The sequence below is a fragment of the Lepidochelys kempii genome, chromosome 23, assembly GCF_965140285.1.
Source record: "Lepidochelys kempii isolate rLepKem1 chromosome 23, rLepKem1.hap1, whole genome shotgun sequence".
Classification (NCBI taxonomy): Eukaryota; Metazoa; Chordata; order Testudines; family Cheloniidae; genus Lepidochelys; species Lepidochelys kempii.
The window spans coordinates 17,909,241-17,930,064 of NC_136402.1; the positions used below are offsets into that span (position 1 = coordinate 17,909,241).

General features: G+C 64.6%; 2 protein-coding genes across 2 annotated transcripts; one reads left to right on the plus strand and one right to left on the minus strand.

Annotated features, from left to right (window-relative positions):
• Positions 1-3,149: 3,149 nt before the first annotated feature.
• On the plus strand, positions 3,150-11,962 carry WDR13 (WD repeat domain 13). Its single transcript, XM_078850243.1, is given in 11 exon segments — positions 3,150-3,239; positions 4,092-4,169; positions 5,064-5,304; positions 5,885-5,994; positions 6,618-6,748; positions 8,100-8,185; positions 8,187-8,408; positions 9,885-10,065; positions 10,148-10,289; positions 11,186-11,304; positions 11,696-11,962. Coding segments are annotated over 11 exon segments (1,584 nt in total). The 5' UTR covers position 3,150; the 3' UTR covers positions 11,881-11,962.
• Positions 11,963-13,375: 1,413 nt separating this feature from the next.
• SUV39H1 (SUV39H1 histone lysine methyltransferase) lies at positions 13,376-20,433 on the minus strand. Its single transcript, XM_073321449.2, has 6 exons — positions 20,358-20,433; positions 18,240-18,385; positions 17,070-17,738; positions 16,594-16,740; positions 14,058-14,187; positions 13,376-13,955 (listed from the first exon to the last, which is right to left on the minus strand). The coding sequence occupies exons 1-6, from the start codon at positions 20,374-20,376 to the stop codon at positions 13,819-13,821; spliced, it is 1,248 nt and encodes a 415-aa protein (XP_073177550.2). The 5' UTR covers positions 20,377-20,433; the 3' UTR covers positions 13,376-13,818.
• Between the last annotated feature and the right edge of the window lie 391 nt (positions 20,434-20,824).

Consider the following 20,824-nt stretch of genomic DNA (forward strand, 5'->3'; position numbering starts at 1 on the left):
TCTTTGGCGCTCGCCTCTGGATCCTACCCAGTGTCTCCACGTCCTTTCTGGGCATTGGTGACCGAAACCGGACACCGTCCTCTAGCTGTGGCCCAGCCGAGCGGTCCTGTCCCGTCTGCGACTTGCAGCTACACCTCTGTTAATGCAACCTAAAATTGCACGTGTTTTTTGCAACAGCATCACGTGGCCGGGGTTGTGATCCACCGCCACTCCCAGCAGTGCTGCTGCCCAGCCAGTTCTGGCCCGTTCGGTACTGGTGCATTTGGTTTTTCTTGCCCCTTACATTGGTCTTTGTTGAATTTCATTTTCTTGGCTACAGCCGAGTTCTCCAGTTTATCAAGATCCCTCTGAATTTTAGCTCTGTCCTCTAAAGTGTTGGCAACCCCCCCTCGCTTTGTGACATCTCTACACTAGATCAGTCTCTCCCTACATCCTGGTAGTTAATAAAGATGTAAAACACCACCAGATCCAGACCAGATCCCTGGGGATCCTCGCTTGAGACCTCCTTCCAAGCCGACATCAGTCCATGAACAATTACTCTTTGTGGTTATTTAACCAATTCTGTGTCCGCTTAATGGTAATTCTGCCAAGCCCGCATTTCTCCAGCTTACTTATCAGACTGTCATGTGGGACCGTGGCAAGAGCAGGGCTGTCAATTAATTGCAGTTAACGCAAGCGATTAACGCAAAACAAATTGACTAGATTAAAAAAATTGCGATTAATCCCAGTTTTAATCGCACTGTTATACAATACCACAACACCAATTCCCCTTGACTATAAATGTGTTGATGTTTTTCCATATTTTCAAATATACTGATTTCAATTACAACGCCGAGTACAAAGTGTACCGTGCTCACTTTGCAGCAGTAGTTTTGATTACACATAGCTGCACTGTGAAAAAGATAAACGAGAGAAATAATATTTTCAGTTTGCCCTGCAGCCCTGGGATGAGGTGATCTCTTTATCCTGTAGGTGCAATTTACAAGTGTAACACAAATTTTTTTGTGACATAACCGCACTCAAAACCGAAGCAATCTAACACTTTAGCGCCTGCAAGTCCACTCAGTCCTTCTTCTCGTTCAGCCGATCGCTAAGACGAACAAGTGTGTTTACACTTCTGGGTGATAATGCTGCCCGCTTCTTATTTACACTGGCACCTGAAAGTGAGAACAGGCGTTCGCCTGGCGCGGTTGTAGGTGGCCTTGCAAGGTATTTCTGGGCCAGATACACAAATCATGTGTGTGCCTCTTCGTACTTCAATCTGAAGTGAAATTGGGATTTGATTCTTGTTTAACAGTGCAAATAAACCCACGATTGAGCGACACTGTTTTTTGTTTTTAAATCTCGCGATTCATTGCCATTTTTTTTCATTGTTTGACAGCCCTGGTCCAAAGCCTGGCTGAAGTCCAGGTATAAAAATGTTCTTCGAGCTAATGTTTAAAACGATCTACTTCTCAGGTTACGGAAAGCGTTTCTGTACAGCTGGGTATAATGCTTCAGTGATCCCGAAGTACAAAGCTGAGTTTGCAAGTCACAAAATACCCCTAGTCCATAATCTGCAGTATCCCAACAGATGGTTAATCAATTGAATGAGCCAGAGAAAATATTAGCATCCAACTCTTGGGGTGCATCTTTCATGGTCCCTCAGTAATCGAGACTTTAGGAGGGGCGGCCCCTGGGGAATCTCCTCCAGCAGAGCAGGATTTCAGTTGCTTTCCTGACTTCGCCTCTCTGGGTCTCCCCTGGTCTCCCCGATGGGGGGTGATCTGTCCCCCCCGTCCCCGCTCTCCACCAACCAGTTACCCCCACCCGCCCAAGAAGGAAATCAAGCTGGTGGGTCAGGCTTTGTTCCCCGGCTGCTGGCCATCAGCCCTGGCTCTTCCAGGGTGGGGCAGCTTGGCTAGGGTGGAGATGGCTCTGGCAGCCCAGGGCCTGGTCTGCAGCTTCCCAGGGGCTGGGAGATTTCTTCAGAGCCCTGGTGGGCTGGTGCGGGCGGGGGGGGGGGGTTGCATGGGGTGCAGAGGGGGGCGGGGGCGGGGTGGGAGCTAGTTGCATGGGGTGCAGAGGGGGGCGGGTGTGCGCGGGAGGGGGCTGGTTGCATGGGGTGCAGAGGGGGGGGCGGGGGCGGGGTAGGGAGCTAGTTGCATGGGGTGCAGAGGGGGGCGGGTGCGCGGGAGGGGGGCTGGTTGCATGGGGTGGAGAGGGGGGCGGGTGCGCGGGAGGGGGCTGGTTGCATGGGGTGCAGAGGGGGGGCGGGTGCGCGGGAGGGGGGCTGGTTTGCATGGGGTGGAGAGGGGGGCGGGGTGGGAGCTAGTTGCATGGGGTGCAGAGGGGGGCGGGTGCGGCGGGAGGGGGGCTGGTTGCATGGGGTGGAGAGGGGGGGCGGGGGCGGGGTGGGAGCTAGTTGCATGGGGTGCAGAGGGGGGGGCGGGTGCGCGGGAGGGGCTGGTTGCATGGGGTGCAGAGGGGGGCGGGTGCGTGCGCGGGAGGGGGGCTGGTTGCATGGGGTGCAGAGGGGGGCGGGTGCGCGGGAGGGGGGCTGGTTGCATGGGGTGCAGAGGGGGGCGGGTGCGCGGGAGGGGGGGCTGGTTGCATGGGGTGGAGAGGGGGGCGGGTGCGCGGGAGGGGGGCTGGTTGCATGGGGTGCAGAGGGGGGCGGGTGCGCGGGAGGGGGGCTGGTTGCATGGGGTGCAGAGGGGGGGGCGGGTGCGCGGGAGGGGGGGCTGGTTGCATGGGGTGCAGAGGGGGGGCGGGGGCGCGGGGAGGGGGGCTGGTTGCATGGGGGTGCAGAGGGGGGCGGGTGCGCGGGAGGGGGGGCTGGGTTGCATGGGTTGCAGAGGGGGGCGGGGCGCGGGAAGGGGGGGGCTGGTTGCATGGGGTGCAGAGGGGGGGCGGTGCGTGCGGGAGGGGGGCTGGTTTGCATGGGGTGGAGAGGGGGGCGGGTGCGCGGGAGGGGGCTGGTTGCATGGGGGTGGAGAGGGGGGCGGTGTGCGCGGGAGGGGGCTGGTTGCATGGGGTGCAGAGGGGGGCGGGTGCGCGGGGGGGGGCTGGTTGCACATGGGGGGCGGGGGGGCTGGTTGCATGGAGGGAGGGACCGGTGCACTATTGGTTGATAATCCCCCCCCGGGCCCCGCACACACACCCAGGCGCATGCGGCTGCGGTCCGGGGCGGGCGCCGTGGCCGCATCCGCCCCCAGCCGCTGCCGCCGGCCTGGGACTGAGGCCGGGACCCGCCCCAGGTACCGACCCCCCCCCCCGCCCCCGTGTCCCCGCTCGGGTTTGCATCGCAGCGCCGCGCCCCCCCCCCCCCGGTCCGCTCTTGAGGCGATGCAATGGGACCTCCCCAGGTCCCCCCCCGCCCCGGATTGCAATGGGGGGGCTGACAGCAGGACCCCCCCGCCCTGGGGTGCGATGCGATGCGATCCGTGCTGGGGGGGTTGCAGGACCGCTAGCCCCCCCCGCCGGATTGCAGTGGGGGGGCTGGCAGCAGGACCCCCCCCCCCGCCCTGGGGTGCGATGCGATCCGTGCTGGGGGGTTGCAATGGGGGGGGGGCTGCACCTCAGTCTGCCATTAGGAGCCCCATCCCTGCGGTCTGTGCTCCCCCCCGGCCCCTTTCCTCTATAGGACCCCCCCCCGGATGTGCCTCTTTCTCCCCCCCCGTATCCATCCTCACAGCATCGCCCCCCCTTTCACCTCCATCCCCCCCTCACTAGCAACAACCTCAGCTAACCCATAATACTCCTGCCCCCCAGTCACCCCTGCCGGTCCCAGCATAGCCCACCGCACCCCCCCCCCCCCGCAACCCTCCAATCTCCATCCCATAATACCCTCTCACGGGTCTCCTTGGGGTGGGGGTTCCCTCCTGGCCCCTGCATCCAGCCTCCCGGGGCCACCCCCTGCCCGCCTGCTGCAGGCGAAGGGGGTTCAGAGATGTTGGGGGCTGGAGCTGGGACCCCGAGGGAAGCACCCCCTGCCCCTGATGTGTCAGGGGTGGGTGACCCCCCCCCCCGGGCTGGCTCTGTGCCCCCCCCCCCCCGCCCGCCCGCCCAGTGGATCCCCGGCTGACTCTGTGTCCTCCTTGCCCCCCCAGGCTGGCCAGCTCCCCCAAGGCGCCAGCAGGGAGTGGCATGGCCGCAGTGTGGCAACAAGTGCTGGCTGTCGACGCGAGGTGAGTTGGGGGGCTGGGGCTCGGCGGGGGCGCTCGCCCCTGGCAGTCAGGGGCAGGTGCTGGGGGGTGCCGTGCTAGGGGTCACAGGGGGGCTCTCCCCTGGGGGAGCACCTTGCTGGGGGGTCACGGGGGGCTGGGCAGGGGTCTCTCCCCTGGGGGTCACCGTGCTGGGGGTCACGGGGGGCTGGATAAGGGGCTCTCCCCTGGGGGGGCGCCGTGCTGGGGGTCACGGGGGGGCTGGGTGGGGGCTCTCCCCTGGGGGTCACCGTGCTGTGGGTCACGGGGGGCTGGGTGGGGGCTCTCCCCTGGGGAGCACCGTGCTGGGGGTCATGGGGGGCTCTCCCCTCGGGGGGCACCGTGCTGGGGGTCACGGGGGGCTGGGTAAGGGACTCTCCCCTGGGGGGCGCCGTGCTGGGGGTCACGGGGGGCTGGGTAAGGGACTCTCCCCTGGGGGGCGCCGTGCTGGGGGTCACGGGGGGCTGGGTAAGGGACTCTCCCCTGGGGGGGCGCCGTGCTGGGGGTCACGGGGGGCTGGGTGGGGGCTCTCCCCTGGGGAGCACTGTGCTGGGGGTCACGGGGGGGCTGGGTAAGGGGCTCTCCCCTGGGGAGCGCTGTGCTGGGGGTCATGGGGGACTCTCCCCTGGGGGGCGCCATGCTGGGGTCTCTCCCCTGGGGGCACCGTGCTGGGGGTCACGGGGGGGCTGGGTGGGGGGCTCTCCCCTGGGGAGCACTGTGCTGAGGGTCATGGGGGGGCTCTCCCCTGGGGGGCGCCGTGCTGGGGGTCACGGGGGGCTGGGTAAGGGACTCTCCCCTGGGGGGCGCCGTGCTGGGGGTCACGGGGGGCTCTCCCCTGGGGGGCGCCGTGCTGGGGGTCACAAGGGGGCTCTCACACAGGTACAACGCCTACCGCACGCCCGGCTTCCCGCAGTTCCGCACCCAGTACATCCGGCGGCGCAGCCAGCTGCTGCGGGAGAACGCCAAGGCCGGGCACGACCCCGGCGCCCGCAAGCTGTACCTGCGGCTGCGCGCCCAGCTCCTGGCGCAGCGCTACGGGCCCCTCTCCGAGCAGAGCAGCTTCCGGGCCTACAGCAACAGCATCGTCCGGAGCAGCCGCACCACGCTGGACCGCATGGAGGTACGGGAGAGGCCGCCCGTAACGTCACACGGGGGCGGCTCACCCAGTGCTGAGCTGCAGCCACCTCTGGGGCGGGGCAGCTGGGGAACAGCCGCACATAACGCTGCATTGGGAGTGGCTCACCCAGTGCTGAGCTGCAGCCACCTCTGGGGCGGGGCAGCTGGGGAACAGCCGCACATAACGCTGCATGGGAGTGGCTCACCCGGTGATGAGCTGCAGCCACCTCTGGGGCGGGGCAGCTGGGGAACAGCCACACATAACGCCACACAGGTAGGCTTGCCTGGTGCTGAGATGCAGCCACCTCTGGGGTGGGGCAGCTGGGGAACAGCCGCACATAACGCCACACAGGTAGGCTCGCCTGGTGCTGAGCTGCAGCCATCTCTAGGGCGGGGCAGCTGGGGAACAGCCGCACATAACGCTGCATGGGAGTGGCTCACCCAGTGCTGAGCTGCAGCCACCTCTGGGGCGGGGGCAGCTGGGGAACAGCCGCACATAACGCCACACAGGTAGGCTCGCCTGGTGCTGAGATGCAGCCACCTCTGGGGCCCGTCATCCAGGTGACCTGTCCATTTTCCCCTAGGACTTTGAGGATGATGCCCGGGCATTGGGGGCCCGTGGTCATCGCCGCTCCGTCAGCCGTGGCTCCTACCAGCTGCAGGCGCAGATGAACCGCGTGGCGTATGACGAACGGTGAGCGTGGGGGCGCCGGGGGTGGGGGTGCTCTGGGGGCGGTGCCCACGCCTGTACCCCCATGTCTCTCCGGGGCTTCTGCAAACCCGGGCAGCCCTGCCCAGCCAGGTGGCACCGCGGCCCTGGACCTGGGCTCTGCTCCCAGCCAGTGGTGGCTGCTGTCTGGGGCACCTGCCTTTGCCCCCCATCCAGAGCTGGGCTGGGGGCAGCCGGACTCCTGGGTTCTCTGCACCACCAAGCTCTCCTGGTCGATAGCTATAGGGCTTATCCTGGTCTAGCCCCCACGCTCTAATCCCTATAGCCCACTCCCATTTCCAGAGCCAGGGAGAGAACCCAGGAGTCCTGGCTCCCAGCCCCCTCTGCTCTAACCACTAGACCCCACTCCCCTCCCAGCGCCAGCGAGAGAACCCAGGAGTCCAGGTGTAAGCTCGGGGCATTGGCACAGCAATGTCACGGGGGGAGGTGGAAGGGGGGATCCCTACTCCTGACCCACAGAGCTATGTCAGGACTCCTGGGTTCTCTCCCCAGCGCTGGGAAGGGAGTAGGGTGTAGCGATTAGAGCGGGGGGGCCGGGAGCCAGGACGCCTGGGTTCTGAGTGGCCAGTTTTGACCCCGCCCCCCAGGCCCCCCGGCAGCGTGGTACCCACGTCGGTGGCGGAGGCCAGCCGGGCCATGGCCGGTGACACAACGCTGAGCGAGAACTACGCCTTCGCCGGCATGTACCACGTCTTTGACCAGCACGTCGACGAGGCCGGTGAGGGGGGGCTGCTGGGATGGGGGGGGGTCGAACCCACCTGCTCCTTCAGGGCAGGGGTCCCCCACTGGAGCAAGATGAGGGACCAGCCCATGGAGTGGGAGGGGACTGGAAGTGGGGGACACTGGGTCATACCATGTGGCCAGGGCAGGTGCCCGGGGGATGGGGGGGGTGGTCAGTGGAGGCAGCGTGCGGCTGTGCTGTGGGGAGCGGGGCCCGGAGGACAGCTGTGTGGGGCAGAAGGGGGGGGCAGACACCGGAAGGGGGGGGCATGCTCCCTGCAGGGCTGGGTGGGGGGAGGGTTACATTCAAAGGGGGCAGGGCCCCGTGGGAGGGGACCAGGAGGGGGCCGTGGCACAGGGTGGGCGGGGCCCCGTGGGAGGGGACCAGGAGGGGGGCGGTGGCACGGGGGGGGGCAGGGGCCCCGAGGGAGGGGACCAGGAGGGGGCGGCGGCATGGGGGTGGGCGGGGCCCCGTGGGAGGGGACCAGGAGGGGACCAGGAGGGGGTGGTGGCACGGGGTGGGCGGGGGCCCCGTGGGAGGGGACCAGGAGGGGACCAGGAGGCACAGGGTGGGCGGGGCCCCGTGGGAGGGGACCAGGAGGGGGGGTGGGCGGGGCCCCGTGGGAGGGGACCAGGAGGGGGTGGCGGCACGGGGGCGGCGGGGCCCCGAGGGAGGGGACCAGGAGGGGGCGGCGGGGCCCCGAGGGAGGGGACCAGGAGGGGGGGGTGGCACGGGGTGGGCGGGGGCCCCGAGGGAGGGGACCAGGAGGGGGCGGTGGCATGGGGTGGGCGGGGGCCCGTGGGAGGGGGACCAGGAGGGGGCGGCGGCACGGGGGGGTGGGGGCCCCGAGGGAGGGGACCAGGAGGGGGCGGCGGGGCCCCACTCTGAGATAGCGCGTAGGAGGGGGTGGTGGCACGGGGTGGGAGGGGACCAGGAGGGGGCGGTGGCATGGGGTGGGCGGGGCCCTGTGGGAGGGGACCAGGACGGGGCGGCGGCACGGGGGGGGGTGGGGCCCCGAGGGAGGGGACCAGGAGGGGGCGGCGGCACGGGGGGGGGCGGGGCCCCGTGGGAGGGGACCAGGAGGCACGGGGGGGGGCCCCGTGGGAGGGGACCAGGAGGCACGGGGGTGGGCGGGGCCCCGTGGGAGGGGACCAGGAAGGGACCAGGAGGCATGGGGTGGGAGGGGACCAGGAGGGGGCGGCGGCACAGGGTGGGCGGGGCCCTGTGGGAGGGGACCAGGAGGGGGCGGTGGCACGGGGGGGGGCAGGGCCCCGTGGGAGGGGACCAGGAGGGGGCGGTGGCACGGGGGGGGGCGGTGCCCCCCACTCACCCCCCGCCACCCCCCCAGTGCCCAAGGTGCAGTTCGCCAACGACGACAAGCACCTGCTGGCCTGCTGCTCGCTGGACGGCACCATCTCGGTGTGCCAGCTGGCGCCCCGCCCCGCCCGCCGTGCTGCGGGTGCTGCGGGGCCACAGCCGGGGCGTGTCCGACTTCGCCTGGTCCCTCTCCAACGACGTGCTGGTCTCCACCTCGCTGGACGGCACCATGCGCATCTGGGCCGCGGCCGAGGGCAAGTGCATCCGCCAGATCCCCGACCCCGACGGCGCCGAGCTGCTCTGCTGCGTCTTCCAGCCCATGAACAACAACCTCACCGTGGTGAGCCCCCCCGCCTGCCCCCCAACCCGGCCCCCCAACCCGCCCCCCGGCCCCGCTCCGTCCCTCGACCCGACTCCGATGGCGCCGAGCTGCTCTCCTGCGTCTTCCAGCCCATGAACAACAACCTCACCGTGGTGAGCCCCCCGCCTGCCCCCCCAACCCGCCCCCCGGCCCCGCTCCGTCCCCTCGACCCGACCCCGACGGCACCGACCTGCTCTGCTGCATCTTCCAGCCCATGAACAACAACCTCACTGTGGTGAGCCCCCCCGCCTGCCCCCCAACCCGCCCCCCCGGCCCCGCTCCGTCCCCTCGACCCGACTCCGACGGCGCCGAGCTGCTCTGCTGCGTCTTCCAGCCCATGAACAACCTCACCGTGGTGAGCCCCCCCGCCTGCTCCCAACCTGCCCCCCGCCCCCGCAACCCGCCCCCCCGGCCCCGCTCCGTCCCCCAACCCGCCCCCCGGCCCCACTCCGTCCCCTCGACCCGACCCCGACGGCACCGACCTGCTCGGCTGCATCTTCCAGCCCATGAACAACAACCTCACTGTGGTGAGCCCCCCAACCCGCCCCCCGGCCCCGCTCCGTCCCCTCGACCCGACCCCAATGGCGCCGAGCTGCTCGGCTGCGTCTTCCAGCCCATGAACAACAACCTCACCGTGGTGAGCCCCCCCGCCTGCCCCCCAACCCGCCCCCCGGCCCCCCAACCCGCCCCCCGGCCCCGCTCCGTCCCCTCGACCCGACCCCGACGGCGCCGAGCTGCTCGGCTGCGTCTTCCAGCCCATGAACAACAACCTCACCGTGGTGAGCCCCCCCGCCTGCCCCCCAACCCGGCCCCGCTCCGTCCCCTCGACCCGCCGTCCCGTCCCCCAACCCGCCCCCGGCCCCACTCCGTCCCCTTGACCCGACCCCGACGGCACCGACCTGCTCTGCTGCGTCTTCCAGCCCATGAACAACAACCTCACTGTGGTGAGCCCCCCCCGTCTGCCCCCAACCCGCCCCCCGGTCCCCCAACCTGCCCCCCCGGCCCCGCTCCGTCCCCTCGACCCGACCCCGACGGCGCCGAGCTGCTCTGCTGTGTCTTCCAGCCCATGAACAACAACCTCACCGTGGTGAGCCCCCCCCGCCTGCCCCCCGGCCCCCCCAACCCGCCCCCCGGCCCCCCAACCCGCCCCCCGGCCCCGCTCCGTCCCCTCGACCCGACCCCGACAGCGCCGAGCTGCTCGGCTGCGTCTTCCAGCCCATGAACAACAACCTCACCGTGGTGAGCCCCCCCGCCTGCCCCCCAACCCGCCCCCCGGCCCCGCTCCGTCCCCTCGACCCGACCCCGACGGCGCCGAGCTGCTCGGCTGCGTCTTCCAGCCCCTCGCCGCGGTGCCCGCCGGCCCCGGGAGGGGAATGGGGCAGGGGGCCTGTCCCTGCTGGGGGCCGCCGGCTCGCTCCGGGGAGGGGGCTGACGGCTCCGCGGCTCCCCCCACAGGTGGGCAACGGGAGGCACAACCTGCACGTGGTGAACATCTCGACGGGGAAGAAGGTGAAGGGCGGGTCGAGCAAGCTGACGGGCCGGGTGTTGGCGCTCTCCTTCGACGCCCCCGGCCGCCTGCTCTGGGCCGGCGACGACCGCGGCAGCGTCTTCTCCTTCCTCTTCGACATGGCCACGGGTGAGCCGCCCCCTGGGCAGGCGGGGGGTGGGGATCCCCCTGCCCCCCAGCCCTAACCGCCCCCTCTCCCCCCGCACCACAGGGAAGCTGACCAAGGCCAAGCGGCTGGTGGTGCAGGAGGGCAGCTCCATCACCAGCATCTCGGCCCGCTCCTGGGTCAGCCGGGAGGCCCGCGACCCCTCGCTGCTCATCAACGCCTGCCTCAACAAGCTGCTCCTCTACCGGTGAGGAGTTCTGGGGGGCGCTCTGCCCCGGCAGTCAGGGCTGGGTGCCGGGGGGTGCCGGGGGGCAGGGAGGGGTCGCTCTTCCCTGGCAGTCGGGGCTGGGCGCCGGGGGGCAGGGTGGGGTCGCTCTTCCCTGGCAGTCAGGGCTGGGCGCCGGGGGGTGCCGGGGGGCAGGGTGGGGTCGCTCTTCCCTGGCAGTCGGGGCTGGGCGCCGGGGGGTGCCGGGGGGCAGGGTGGGGTCGCTCTCCCCTGGCAGTCGGGGCTGGGCGCCGGGGGGTGCCGGGGGGCAGGTGGGGGCGCTCTCCCCTGGCAGTCGGGGCTGGGCGCCGGGGGGTGCCGGGGGGCAGGGTGGGGTCGCTCTCCCCTGGCAGTCGGGGCTGGGCGCCGGGGGGTGCCGGGGGGCAGGTGGGGGCGCTCTCCCCTGGCAGTCGGGGCTGGGTGCCGGGGGGCAGGTGGGGGCGCTCTCCCCTGGCAGTCGGGGCTGGGCGCCGGGAGGTGCCGGGGGGCAGGTGGGGGCGCTCTCCCCTGGCAGTCGGGGCTGGGCGCCGGGGGGTGCCGGGGGGCAGGTGGGGGCGCTCTCCCCTGGCAGTCGGGGCTGGGCGCCGGGGGGTGCCGGGGGGCAGGTGGGGGCGCTCTCCCCTGGCAGTCGGGGCTGGGCGCCGGGGGGTGCCGGGGGGCAGGTGGGGGCGCTCTCCCCTGGCAGTCGGGGCTGGGCGCCGGGGGGTGCCGGGGGGCAGGTGGGGGCGCTCTCCCCTGGCAGTCGGGGCTGGGCGCCGGGGGGTGCCGGGGGGCAGGTGGGGGCGCTCTCCCCTGGCAGTCGGGGCTGGGCCCCAGTGGGTGGGGCAGGGGGGCTGTCGGGGGACCCTCCCCAGCGCTCACACCCGCTTTGCCCACAGGGTGGTGGACAACGAGGGGACCCTGCAGCTGAAGAGGAGCTTCCAGATCCAGCAGGGCTCCCACCCCGTCCGCAGCATCTTCTGCCCCCTCATGTCCTTCCGCCAGGGGGCCTGCGTGGGTAAGAGCCACCCCCCGGCGTGGGTCCATGGGGGAGCCCCCTCTGCTTGGTCCCCGTCCCCCACAATCCCCCGGGGCATGTGAGTCAGCCCATGGTTTCTCAAGCTTGCTGCTCAGCTCCCTCCCAGAATCCTCTGGGGTGGTGTGGGGGGAATCGGTCCCCTGGTTTCTGACCCCCAGAACTCCAGGCTCGGCCCCTCCATGGGGTTCCTGGGGCAGGCTCCACCCCCCAGGGGCTTTGTGCCCCTGGCTCCACCCCTCAGGGAGCTTGGTGGCACAGGCCCCACCCTTGCCTCCACCCCCAGAGGGGGTCTGCCTGCCAAGGCCCTGCCCCTCCCTGGGGTTCTCCGGGCTGGGGTCCAGGCCCCGCCCCTGACTCCACCCCCTTGCAGTGACGGGCAGCGAGGACATGTGCGTCTACTTCTTCGACGTGGAGCGCACCAGCCGGGCCATCGTGAACAAGCTGCAGGGGCACAGCGCCGCCGTGCTGGGCGTCAGCTTCAACTGCGACGAGAGCCTGCTGGCCTCCAGCGACGCCAAGGGCATGGTCATCGTCTGGCGCCGCGAGCAGAAATAGGGCCCCCCCCACCCTGCTCCCCCCTGAGCCCGGCTCCCTGGCCCTGGTGGCTGAGGGGCCTGGGTGCCCTCTGACCCCATGTAACCCTTTGTGGTTCTTGCCCCCAACGCCCCCGTCGTGTCTTCCCCCTTGGTGTGGGGGCCCCCCTGTGCTTAGCCCGCTTCCTCCCTCCTCCTGTGAGCCAGGACGCCTGGGTTCTCTTGCTGGCTCTGGCCGGGCAGTCTCAGGCTGCTGGTCGGACTGGGGCAGGTCCCAGAGCTGCTTGCCCCCCTGCTGGTAAGGGGTTACTTTATTTGCTGGGGGGGGGTGGGCTGCTACAGGGGCAGGTCGCCCTCAGTGGGCAGGTTGACCTACAGCCCTGCTTGAAACTGCCGGTTCTACCCAGATCCCGGGGTAGGGGGCTCAGCACGTGCCCCCCACCGCCCTGACGTAGCCACAGTACACGTAGGCTGAGGCAGCCTCTCAGAGTCGGTTCCCTGGGGCTGCCCTCGCTCCCCAGGGGTTGCCCTCGCTCCCCAGGGGCACGCTGCTGGCATGTCCCTTTGGGACCCGGCTGCCACAGAGCCTCCGGCCTAGACAGCAGGACACCTGGATTCCGTGGTTGGGCTGAAGTCCCTGTGCCTCAGTTTCCCCATCAGTAGAAGAGGGCGAACGATACTGACAGGACGTGAAAACTGCTGCTGGAAAGCGCTAGCAGAGGGCCAAGCATTGTTAGGGGCTCCCTCCCCTGCCTTGGTGACTGAGACCTGCTGTCCTTAGCCCCCCAACTCACTACCCCTGGGAGGCCTGGTTCTCACACAGGTGGATCCAGACAGGTGAGGTTTCTGCCCTGACCCGTGCCAGCGGTGCTGCCAGCATGGGAGGGAGGGCTGCAGCTGGGCATATGTGGGGAGGCCCTGCCCCCTATAGCTAAGGGCTGTGGAACTAGGGCCAAGGGGCCTATTTAACCTGCACCTTCCACAGAACTAACAGCTGGGGCCTGGACCAATCCCAAACCTGTGAGTGTAAAAGGACAGTTCGCCCAGTGCTGAGATGCAGCCACCCCTGGGGCAGGGCAGCTAAGGAACAGCTGCGTATAACACATCACAGGGTGGCTTGCCCAGCACTGAAATGCAGCAGACTCTGGGATGGGACCCCTGAGGAACAGCCACACAGCAAAACTCCCTGCCAGTTTAGGACAGGAAGTGAAGCAAACTCCTCCATCTAAGTTTGTGCAGAGAAGAGATCATTTGGATTTAACTGGGAGGTTGGAATTAAACAGACGGCACTCCCCAGTGCCTAGGGAGAGTGCCCCCACCCCATTCCCGAGTACCCCCTCGACCCTGTTCTCTAGCCATTATAACAACGGGGCGCTGTTACTGCAAGCCAAAAGAACCAGATACCACCACCGGGTCCAGAATCAAACCATCTAATTGCCTTGATCGCAGACATCAGCTCTCGCGGCCCAGCTGCTCCCCAACCCCAGCTGCCTCCCCTCCCCTCCCCCCCACCCCCATCAAAAATACCTGGTAGAAAAAGTCCTTTTACAAAATGCCCCAAATTGGTTTAAAAACATCGCCTTCCCCCCACAGCTGCTTTGCCGGTTGCATAGGGACGCAGCGTCAAGTGCGGCTTCAAGTCGAATATTCCTGGATCCCCCCCAAACCAGCCGCTTCCCACAGGAGGCCGTGGCGCTCTGTACACAGTAGACAGGGCCTTTACACGGCCGTGGCAGAGCCTGGGAACCAACTGATTAAAATCCATGACAGCAGTTCCTATAAAAACCCCCTTGACAGGAGGGAAAGAGCAGAGGGAAGCAGGCCCCACCCCGTAGAGTGAATGCAGGTAGGTGAGGTAAGTCCAATGGGGGGAGGGTGGGCATGGGCCCCCCCGCCCCTCCCCCAGAGCCCTGCGCGGTGGCGGCCGTGGGTTCCAGACCCCCGGCAGGGCACACAGGGGCTAGAAGAGGTACTTCCGGCAGGATGCGGCCCCGCACTTACACTCAATCCGCACCCGCTTCTTGGGAGAGCCGGCCAGGCCGCCAGCCCGGCCCAGGTTGGAGTCCATCCGTGTGCTCTCTGCATCCACCGGGTCCACTGTGGGGGAGGAGAGAAGGCATCAGGGGGAGGATCCCACCCCAGGGCTCTCCCAAGCAGTGGGGCCTGGCCCCCCTTCAGGCCCCCCCAGAGGGCACTCACCCTGCATGTTGTAGTCGAAGGTGAGCTCCTCCCCAGCACGGATGTGCCGGGTGGCGAAGAGGGCGATCCGCGGCAGCCGCTCATCCAGGTTGTCAATGAACACGTTGTATACCTGCAGGTTGGGGTCACACTGCACCGGGGGGGAGGGGGGAGGTGAGTGGTGAAGGCAAAGCCGCCATAGCCCTGCCCCCTCACCAAATACCCCTTCCCTCGCCAGAGCATCACCAGCTCCCTCCCCTGCTCCTTGGACCCACCCGCCGGGGCGGAGCAACTGAAACTGAAGCGATTTAAATCACCGCTTTGAATCGGCAAGCGGGGAGCCCAGTTTCCAACCCTCCATTTCAATCCCCTTCTGCGTCCGTGCTTTTCTGTTCTCTCCCTAGAGAAAAGCCGAGGCTCGCTGGTTGGTAATTGTTAAAACGTTGTGATTGGCAACTAAATGTCGCCTTTTCCCCAAATCTGGCCCATCTTTTCACTAATCCGCAGGACAGGCTACGTTTACACACATTTATTTAAGCAATTATATAGCAATTACGTTATAATTTATTAATGAATTATCTGATTCAAATATAATTAATATTAATGCATTATATTGTCATTTAGAAATATCTATAAGTAGGACAATATGATGTATTAATATTGACAAATTATATTATCGTATTATCATAAAGCCTAGATCTCCGCTTGGAAGGATTAGATTTTTACTGGTCAGTGTTGGTAAACATCATTTTCACCGCACACCCACAAACATGACAGCTAGGCAAAGTAAGAAAAATGCAGCTTGAAGGATATTGACTTTGTATGTCTTGACATGTGGTGTGTGTTCTTGTTCTAACAGCTATAAAACTTTAACTTTCTGAATGTTAGCATCTACTGTCATTATATAATTATAGCCTGACCCAACCTATTGTCTAACCCTGCCCCTCCCCCCACGGTCCCACAACTGTGAAACTTGACATCAATAAAGATCAGGAGAAAAGGATTAAAAATAAACAATTTTGTCCATCGAAATGATAAAAAATGACTTCTGCCAAGCCTATTTATAGCATAATTCATCAATCTTAATACATTATATTACACTAATTTGTTAATATTAATATTACACTAATGCAGTGTATTAAGATGAATTATTAATATAGAGGTTATGTATTTATTTGAATTCTTAAATTTTACTTTTTTATTATGTTAGAATTTGGTGAATGGCATTTCTTATTTAGTTTTTTTGGGGGGGGGATTCAACTCATGGTTTGTGTGAAGTTTAATTTTGATGGAAATTGTAATGAAAAGTGCACAAAAAGATTTTAAATTGTTTCGCTTTAATTCGTTCAATAAAACAACCATAAAATGTGCGGGATGCATATGGAAAAACAAAAGTAGAGTTTATCAAAACAGGGTTTGCATTTAAAACTGAGCTACTGTTAATTCCATGAAAACTACCTTAAAACATGGTTGATGCGTAAGAACAAAAATGAGTTTATAAAAACATGGTTTTGCATTGAAAACTGACTGAGTTATTTTTCATTCATTAAATAAAACCTACCTTCAATGTGCTGGGTGTAGAAGAAGAAAAAAGTAAAGTTTATCTAAAACTGTTTGCATTTAAAACTAGGTTATTTTTAGTTGGACAAGGTGGGAGAGGTAAAAATCTTTTACTGGACCAACTTCTGTTGGTGTGAGGGACAAGTTTTCAAGCTTCACAGAGAGCTTCTTCAGGTCTGGAGAAGGTAACTAGAGTGTTATTTTTAGTTTAGAAATAATTTAAAAAATTAAGAATTATCAGTTCAATAGCACGCCCTTAAAGTGCACTGGAGCCATAAGAAGAAAAAAGTAGTTTATCAAAACGTGTTTTGCATTGAAAACGAAACAGTTCTTTTTAATCAGGTCGATAAAACTACTTTGAACATGCTGGATGCAGAAGAAAATAGGAGGAATATCAAAACGTGGTTTGCATTTAAAATGGATTTAGTAAACAAAGGGAGCATTCTCTGTAATTAGTGAATTTGAACTGATTGTTTCTAGTCTCCATGTCCTTCAGGATTTTAGATCGAGTAGATCTCTACCTTTCCCACCGAGTTTTTATTCAGAGACTGGAAGAGGAAACCAAGCTTTCCTGCTTTGCCAGCTCCTGATCAGTTTCTTAACTTGCAAGGGACTGGCCATTAGCTGAGCTAGGTGAATAAACTGAACAAAAGCAAATATTCTCCCTACAAAATACATGAGGCGAGCCAGCGATTTCCACCGGTTCACTGCTTCAACTTTCTTTCAAACCTCCACAGCACACATGCCCGGCTGTCTAGTTACCGTGATTTAAATGATTTCCATAGATTCTCATAAATTTGGGGCCTTTACATACATTGTCAGCAATTCAAACTTTGTTTTAAATCATTTTTTCTTTCTAAGGGGGAAAAAAAAGCCTATTTAACTTACATTAAAAAAACCGTGGCAGGGTGTTTTCTGTTTGTTTTTCAATCACTGATTTTTATCCACCCACAGGCTGCCCCCAGCCCCCTCCCTCGCACCCCCCCCCCCGACTCACGCTGTGATTTACGAAGTGTGAGATGTTGCCATAGTAGGCAGCATCCACTGTGTAAACATCCTCCACATAGTCCAGATCAAAGAGGTAGGTCGCACCCTGGCGGTCGTAGATCTGCCCTCGTCGCTCCGCCTCCTCTGATGTGATGATCTGGGGGGACGGGATGGGATGGGGTCATGCTGAGAGCATGGCACTGGGGGACTCTGTGCGGCTGTTCCCGAGCCGCCCCGCCCTGCCCCAGAGGTGGCTGTATCTCAACACTAGGGAAGCCATCCCCATGCAGCTGCTGTCCCACCCCAGCAGTGGCTGCATCTCAGCACCAGGCGAGCCCCCCCACTTGTGACGTTATGTGCAGCTGTTCCCCAGCTGCTCTGCCCCAGAGGTGGCTGCATCTCAACGTCAGGCAAGCCATCCCCATATGACAGACACTACGTTCCCCAGCGGCCCTGCCCCAGAGGTGGCTGCCTGGCGCTCCGTACCTCTCCCACATACTCCATGACGAAGCTGTTCTTGCGGATCTTCTCCAGGGTGCGCACGCCCCAACCGCGCCCGTTGGCGGTCCGGAAGATGCACAGATCGTAGCGGATGCCCCGCTGCACCACGCGGTTGGAGCACTCAGCCCCGCAGCGGCAGCGGGCGTTGCACTCGTAGATGGGCAGCCCCGCCCGGATGCGCACCTGGCCCAGCTCGTTGTAGGCAAACTTGTGGCGGGAGGCGCCAGGGCAGCAGCAGCCGCTGGCAGCCTCCGCCAGGCAGTCGCAGCACTCGCAGCCCACCGCCACCTGGGTGAGGGAGATGCCCTCGCCCACCTTGTACTCATTGATGTAGACGAAGTCCCGGGGCGGCCCGTCGAGATCCACCTCGTTCTCCACCACGATGCGCCCCTTGTGGTTGCGCTTGGCGTTCAGCTGGCGCTCCCAGCGCCACAGGGCCCGCCGCTGCTTGGCTTTCTGCACTACGTAGTTCGCCACGCCCTGGTCCAGCCAGCGGGCGTTTTTCTTGGGCTTGCCGTCCCGCCGGATCCAGGCCTGCTCCAGGTCCTTGTGGAACTGCTTCAGCAGGCCCACACAGTGCAGGTTCTTCCGCGGCTCCCAGGTGTTCTCGGACTCCGGGTAGCCGCGCCACTTCACCAGGTAGAACTCCTCCTCCTGTCACCAGAACCCGTCGGTCAGCGGGCGTAGCCATGCCCCCTCCCAGAGATGGGACCCAGGAGTCCGGGCTTCCAGACACCTCTTCCCCCCACCCCCCGTACTGTGACCCACTAGACCTCCACTCTCCTCTTAGAGCCAGGAAGAGAACCTGGGAGTCCTGGCTCCCAGCTCCCCCCCCCCGCCCCCATTCTAACCACTAGACCCCACTCCCCTCCCAGAGCCAGGGAGAGAAACCAGGAGTCTGGCTCCCAGCCCCCCTGCTCTCCCCATTGCAGGATGTGAGGGGCAATTGGAGGTGGGAAGACCCAGGCTGCATGGGGAGAATTGGAGGCGGAGGGATGCAGGCTGCCCGGGGGTGGGGAGAGGGGAATTGGACATGGGCTGTAGGGGGGATCCGGGCTGAAGGGGGTTGGGCTGCAAGGATATTGGACGTGGGGGTTTCCCAGCTGCAGGGGGGGAATCCCGGAAGGGATCGGGGTCACAGGCTGGCAGACTCACCCGCACTCTCTTGTAGTCGCACAGGAACTCCACCTCGAAGTGGCTGAGGTTCCTGCGGGTGATGCCCAGCGAGGGGCAGCAAACCCTCTCCAGCCGGCACAGGTCCTGCAGCTGGGACCATGAGGACTTGCAGCACACGGCACAGCCTGCGGGCACACGGGTCAGCGTTAGGGGGCTGGCACTGGCTGGGCAGGGAGGGGAGGGACCCCAGGGAAGGCGGGGGGGGGGGAATCGCTGTGTGGTGGGGGAGCCCAGAGCTTGGCTAGCGGGGGCTGCAGGTCAGGAGTGAGAGGCACCAGCAGAGCTGTGATCTCAGAAAGGGCCAAAGTGCAAGTGGGGGACCTGGGGTCACAGCTGTGAGGGTCGGTCAGCGGGAGGACAGCAGGGAATGTTGGGGGGCCGCGTGACGTAGAGGGAATCCCCTTGCGTCGGACAGGTTGGCCTGAATGTATGGGGGGGGGGGGGGGGGGTCACGCTGCATTGAGGCTTTCACCAGAGGGTACTGGGGGGGTCACCCCACATCGGGGGACTGGTGAGCCTACCAAGGGAGAGGAGGTCAGCCCGAGCACGTGCCGGGGGAGTGGCTCACCCCTTGTCCGAGGGTTGCCCCTCATCCAGAGGTTGTCATGAGCACGTGGTTAGCCTGAGCGTACAGGGAGAGGTCACCCTGTCTAGGGGGCTTGGTGCGAGCGTCCGGGGGGGGTCACCCTGCGTCGGGAGGTTGGTGCAAGCATCTCGGGGCGGTCACCCCACGTCAGGGGGTTGGCGCGAGCCTCCGGGGGGGGTCACCCCACGTCAGGGGGTTGGTGTGAGCGTCCGGGGGGGTCACCCTGCGTCGGGAGGTTGGTGCAAGCATCTCGGGGCGGTCACCCCGCGTCAGGGGGTTGGCGCGAGCCTCCGGGGGAGGGTCACCCCACGTCAGGGGGTTGGTGCGAGCGTCCGGGGGGGTCACCCTGCGTCGGGAGGTTGGTGCAAGCATCTCGGGGAGGTCCCCCCGCGTCAGGGGGTTGGCGCGAGCCTCCGGGGGGGGGTCACCCCACGTCAGGGGGTTGGTGCGAGCGTCCGGGGGGGTCACCCTGCGTCGGGAGGTTGGTGCAAGCATCTCGGGGAGGTCCCCCCGCGTCAGGGGGTTGGCGCGAGCCTCCGGGGGGGGTCACCCCACGTCAGGGGGTTGGTGCGAGCGTCCGGGGGGGTCACCCTGCGTCGGGAGGTTGGTGCAAGCATCTCGGAGAGGTCACCCCACGTCAGGGGGTTGGTGCGAGCGTCCGGGGGGGTCACCCTGCGTCGGGAGGTTGGTGCAAGCATCTCGGGGAGGTCACCCCGCGTCAGGGGGTTGGCGCAAGCCTCCGGGGGGGTCACCCCACGTCAGGGGGTTGGTGTGAGCGTGTCACCCTGCATCAGGGGCTTGGTGTGAGCATCTGGGGGGGGTCACCCTGCGTCCGGGGGGTTGGCGTGAGCGTCCGGGGATCATCCCGCATCGGGGGGTTGGCGTGAGCATCTGGGGGAGGTCACCCTGCCTGTGGGAGGTTGCGTGAGCATAAAGTGGGGGGTCACCCTGCACTGGGGGGGTTGGCGTGACCGTACGTGGAAAGTCACCCCACGCCAGGGGGGTTGGCGTGAGTGTACGGGGAGGTCACCCCACGTTGGGGGCTAGGCATGAGTGTACATGGGGGGTCACCCCGCACCCAGAGGTTGGCGTAACCGTACGGGGGGGGGGGTCAATCCCAGCCTACAAAGGGGAGGTGCTCGGTGCCAGAGGGGTGGGGGCACCCAGGGGGAAGTGGGGGCGCCCTGGGGGACCTGTGGCACCCTCAGGGTCACGTGCGCCCCTCCCCCCGCACCAGCGGGGGCAGCGCCCCTCCCCCCACTCCGCCCTGCCCCGTTTCCCGCCCTGGGCGCGAGGGCAGCCCCCTGAACGCGCGCTCTCAACCGGCCCCCTCCTTCCTTAACGGTCGCTTCTGCTGCCGCCTCGCGCGCCGGAAAAGGGGGGGGGGGAACTAGCTCCGCGCTCGCGCTCGCGCCACTCCTCATAGAAGCCCCCACCCCGCGCGCCCCTCCCGCCGCGCGCCCAGCCCGGCCTCCCGCCACGCTCCGCGCGCGCCGGCTTCCCTCGCTCACCTTTTAAATTTTCCGCCATCTTTTTTTTTTATTTTTTTTTTTCCCCTCCAGCCACTGGGGCCGCCCGAAACTTTTCCTCCCAGGGGGCGTGGCCAGAGGGGTGGGGGAGGGAGAGCGACGTGCCCCGCCGCGGCCGTTCCCATTGGGCGTCCGGCCTGATTGACGCGCCCCGCCAGCCAATTGGCGCCCAGGGCTCCGGCCACGGGTGCTATTTGCATCTCCCAGAGTGCTCCGCGCCGCCGTGCGACCGCAAGAGTCACGGAAATAGCTCACAAGGCACCAAATTAACCCGTTTCAGCCCAGTCTGCCTCAAAAGCCGCCTGGTGGCTTAGATGAGAGGGCTTCTTGGCGCCATACTGGGTGGAGGGGAGGGCAAAAGACGCTCACCCTATTCTGTAAGTGACACCTCAGCCTAAAACAATATGTAGTGGTGCCCCACCCATCTCAGGGCACCCCTGGTTCGCCCT